Source organism: Orycteropus afer, unplaced genomic scaffold (assembly GCF_000298275.1).
Source record: "Orycteropus afer afer isolate SDZICR_OR568_19922 unplaced genomic scaffold, OryAfe1.0 scaffold00223, whole genome shotgun sequence".
Taxonomy (NCBI): Eukaryota; Metazoa; Chordata; class Mammalia; order Tubulidentata; family Orycteropodidae; genus Orycteropus; species Orycteropus afer.
The window spans coordinates 1,820,237-1,825,092 of NW_006921810.1; the positions used below are offsets into that span (position 1 = coordinate 1,820,237).

The 4,856-nt window shown below is 36.5% G+C and overlaps 1 protein-coding gene across 1 annotated transcript in view; it reads right to left on the reverse strand.

Annotated features, from left to right (window-relative positions):
- Nucleotides 1-396: 396 nt before the first annotated feature.
- Nucleotides 397-4,856, reverse strand: part of KPNA4 (karyopherin subunit alpha 4) — a 106,513-nt gene continuing 102,053 nt past the window's right edge. The window contains exons 16-17 of the mRNA XM_007948765.2: nt 2,340-2,434; nt 397-495 (exon numbers count right to left, since the gene is read on the reverse strand). Coding sequence (XP_007946956.1) covers nt 397-495; nt 2,340-2,434 — 194 coding nt within the window. The remainder of the gene's footprint in view (nt 496-2,339; nt 2,435-4,856) is intronic.

The window sequence follows — 4,856 nt, forward strand, 5'->3', positions numbered from 1 at the left end:
GCATCCTATTCTCTTTTATGCTTACAAGGCTTAAAGATGACAGTACTGCACTTTCCCCTCAATTGCTATAAAGTAAGTCAATGTTCCTTTCTCAGGCACTGAAGATCTGTGACCTGTAGCCCTTTTTACCTTTAACAACCTAAATAAGCATCCATGTAAAGTTTTCATTACATTTTGCCACTCATTCTCACTCGCACCCACTCGCCATCTTGACCTCATTTGGGCATTTTCTGTGATTCCAAATGAAATCTTCACATTTTCTTTCCCGATTTAATGCAGCAGCAGATCCCATGAGCCAAGCTTGATGGATCAAACCTTTTTATATATATGTATATATATATGTATATATATATATATATCTCAGTGCTGCATGGACCTAACTTCCACAACATCTTTCTAAAACTGGAATCCTTCCGTTGGTACATTGGCAGATGAATTGAAACCAAATGTTCCACCTTGTATTGCCTCTGGAACAAGGCTAGGATCTTCATCAATCTAGGGGAAAAAAGAAACAAACAGGTAATTTAAAGCATATGTAAATAGCATTATAGTAATATTCCTAGCACAATATTTTCTACCATATCTTTATAAAGTTAAAATATTTTTAAAGGCTTTTTATAAGGGAAGCCAAACTAAAAGGAAATTTAAGAGTATATACGAGATGGCTATCTTCCAAAGTAATGACATTGTTGTTATGTGCTGCTGAGTTGGACCCAACTCACAGCAACCCCTCCTTGGGTTGCGACCCCTCCTTGGGTTTCTGAGGCATTCGGAAGTAGACTGCCCAAATAATGACACAGCAGTAATAAATTGGAGACAGTCCTTGTTCTTAAAATATGAAGGCACACATTGGCATTCACCACAGTTTTGTATCTAGAAAGCAGATATAGTCAAAGACATTTTAAAAAATTCATGCCAGCACTTTTTGGAGAGTAAATTAATCTTTGGCTAATCTTTTAACAATTGGGGACAATTGCTAAAATAACAGCTGTGCTAATAATGGATAAATAATGTTCTATATATTTGATATTTAAAGTCCTTCTCTGAAATACTACAAAATTACAAACTTAACAGTGCAGTTCTTATAACTATGTTTGCAAGCTGAATTATTCTTTTCACAATATAAGAGTACTAAAACAGAACACATTGAGGTATCAGAAACGCTAAGGCTTTGTTTATACCTATCTGCAAATTAGGACCTCCAGAAATCCAACTTTCGACACATTATTAAAACTATCCTTAAAAAGTATGTTTTTTTTCCCCTGGATTTTATTTGATTTACTTAACTGGCATTGTGTTCTAAAGAGGACTTAGGTTGGACATCTGTAATTAAATAGTCTATAAGTTTCTTTTCTAGCACCTCCTTGTCTGGCTGACGTTCAAACATACATATCTAACAAAATACTACTCTTCTGTGGAAAAATCTGTAATATAAGACTTATTCTTTGAAAATCTCAGAAAATCATTTAGGAAAGCCACTGGTGCTTATAACTAAGCTTTATAATTTTCTAAATAACAGTTCCTTTAATTTTAGATTACTTTTCCAAAGAGGTATAAGACACTTTGCCTGCTAACCAGACGGCTGGCGGTTCAAACCCACCAGCCACTCCTCGGAAGGAAGGTTGGGCAATCCTACTTCCGTAGTGATACTGCCTCGGAAACCCAAGGAGGGGTCGCTATGAGTCGGGGCCGACTCGACGGCACATAACAACAACAACAACAATCATTTCAACTACTATAAACTAACAGTCTAAATATATTTTAGTATAGTATATCTTATAATGTATTGTGCCTTATCTTTTTTTTGGCTATTATGATGAGTGTGTGTATGTGTGTATATAAAACAAACTTTGCCATTTTAATAGGGCTTTTTTCTTTCTATGATGATTTACTGTTTTCATTTTATCTGTTTATTATCTATCTATTTATTTCTGGTTACCAAATAAAAATAACAGTGACACTAGATTCAAATGTAGTCAAACTTATTATTGTCATAAAGGCTTTATTTACTATAGGATATACTGGCATGACTGTTCTGTTTATAAATACATTATGCCGTTGACAATTAAAAGAATACGTAAACAATGAGGATATCAAGTAAACAGCAAAAATAAAACCTGATTCACTGTCAAAAAATCTTTTTACCATTAGAGCTAGTATTACTTTGTAATGCCCTGAAGTGATTTTAAAATACTGAAGTATTTACCAGTTTCTGAAGCAAGTGACATAACTGTCATACAGATATTTTAAAAATGTACACCATATATTCTAGCCTACTATTTTCATTTAGACTTATGCTTTACAAATGAAAGTAAGAACAATACAAAATTATTAAATACATCATCTGAAGAGAAGAACTGATCAATGATCTCATAGGCCAATTTGTAGATGTCCTCATTTTCATGATTTTGAAGTTGTTCAATTTTCTCCAGTCCTGTAAGAAATTTCATGAAGTGAAAACAATGGTAATATATGAAAAGTAACAATAAAAATGTTACAATAACCTCATGACCACATAATCTAATTTTTGGTAATATATTGCAAAGGTGATTATAAGTATTAAATCATTTTATTCAAACAAAGATAAAGCTTATTATCTTAAAAAATTAACAATCTTAGTATGTAACCACATGTAACATGTTTTAAATAAGCAACGGGACAAGTAAATTCAATAGAGTACTATATTCCCAGTTGCGGTGTAGTAAATTACCTGGTATGGCTTTTTTAGCCGTAAGTCTTTGTAAATTCAGTGGTGGAATTTGCTGTGAGCAACTGAGGAGCTCCTGATTGTAAATGTTATCCACCTGGGGTATTTCTGTTGGGAGTGGCACAAAGCAACGCTCTGGGAAGTTCACTGTCTCTCAGGTGCTTAGAACTCTGATGTTATGATTGGCTAGTTTGGCCACTCTGCCAGGCTCAAAGGAGGCCTCCTAGAAGCAGAAGTCTCTTACTGCTGGCTGAGAAGGATGTGATGCTGAGAGAAACGCGCTCCTGAGAGACACGCGCTGCTGAGAAAGAGATGCTAGAGACACACATTGCTGAGAGAGACACCGAGGGACACACACTGCTGGGAGAGAGACTATGAGAGACCATTGGCTAAGAGATGGTGAGCTAAGAGTGACTGTTTTCCCGAATTTGAATTGTAGCCTGGTGCTTCCCTAATAAACCTCATTTTCTGTGAGTTCTGTGTGGCCACTACAGTGAATTATTAAAGCCAGCAGAAAGGTGGTGAGTGCTGTGGGAGGAACGGCTGGTGTCAGGGTTGATGAAAGGGCTGGAGGGAGGCAGCATGTCTAGCCTCACAGAAACAGGCTTCGGGCTACTGATGGTGATTCTGTCTTCCTCTTGTGTGGTTAGAGGTGACCAGAAGATGTGGCCTCCTTGCCTCTTTAGCACCAGTGTTTACACTAATGATGTGAGCCCTGGTGGCGCAGTGGTTAAGCACTCATCTGCCAACCAAAAGAATTGGTGGTTCAAACCAAACAGTTGTTCCATGGAATAAAGATGTGGCAGTCTGCTTCCGTAAAGATTTGCAGCTTTGGAAGCCCTATGGGGCAATAGAGTTGCTTTTATTTGTTAAAAGTGAAAAGTAGCTTTTAAAATTCTCCCTATATGCTTGATTACAACCATTCAGAGAAAAAAACTAGCAAAGATATGACAATAGTGGTTTGCAATGCATGTCTACAGGTAATTTCTCCTCCTCCAATTCTTTCTACTTACAACCATCTGCCAAGTTTTTTGAGAACGTATGGGGCAGGGGAAACATTAGAAAGTGCAAGTGATTATCTTTGCCTGGGATACCTATCATCCCTTTTTACATTATTAATATGCTTAAGACATCTGTTAAGTACACAGGAAAATGATCAAGATCAAACACAATATTTCAGGGGAAAAGGGAATTTTCCCTGTAAACATTAATATTTTTAATTAAATCAAAGACAGAAACATTAAAAAAGAATATCTATGCTTAGGGTTCAAACCCACCAGCCACTCCTTGGAAAGAAGACTGGGCAATCTACTTCCACAGTGATACTGCCTGGGAAACCCAAGGAGGGGTTGCTGTGAGCTGGATCCGACTCAATGGCATGAGTTTGGTTTTGGTTTTGAACTTGTTAACATGCAAGTTCAATTCTATTTTGCCTTATAAGAATAATAATTAATTTTAAGGTGTCTAAAATAAAGTGTAGTTGCCCTTTCTTGAATCTCCTTCCTCTATCACCTAGTCCTTAAATGGAAGAAACTGTCTTGGTCTCAATTTCTCATGCTATACTCTTTCCTCTTGGTAATTCTTCCATTTGAAAAAATTAGTTACTACATATACACTGAAGACTTGCACATCTACAACTACATTTCTTTTTCTGAGCTTCTCAGATGCATAATATTAACTATCCAAAATACTTTGTTGTATTTGCATTTCCTGATTTAAAACTGTTTTTTTTTCTCCCCCCTACCACTATTCTTACTTGATGACAATCAGTAACTGCTTGAAATGAGAGAAAGCTACATTCCCCTTTTCCTAACGCTCCACAATCAAATGTCAAAAATGTCAGTGTATCTATTTCTTGATCTTGTCATCTCCCATTCACCTATATTATGGCTGCCTTCATTTTGTGTTGCCTGACCACTCTATACTTCCCTAACGTACTTCCTTATTCTTGTCTCCAATAGCTCCATTCCCCTGATATTCATGTTCCATCTGAACACACAAATCCCCTAGGTAAAGCCCTCCAATGGCCTGTTTTACCACCCTACAGTAGAACCTGTTGAAGGCGCATATATAATAGATTTTCAGATTTCACCTCCAGTGAGGCAAGCAATGCTTAAGGACTCATAGGTTGATTTTTTTTTTTTTTTTT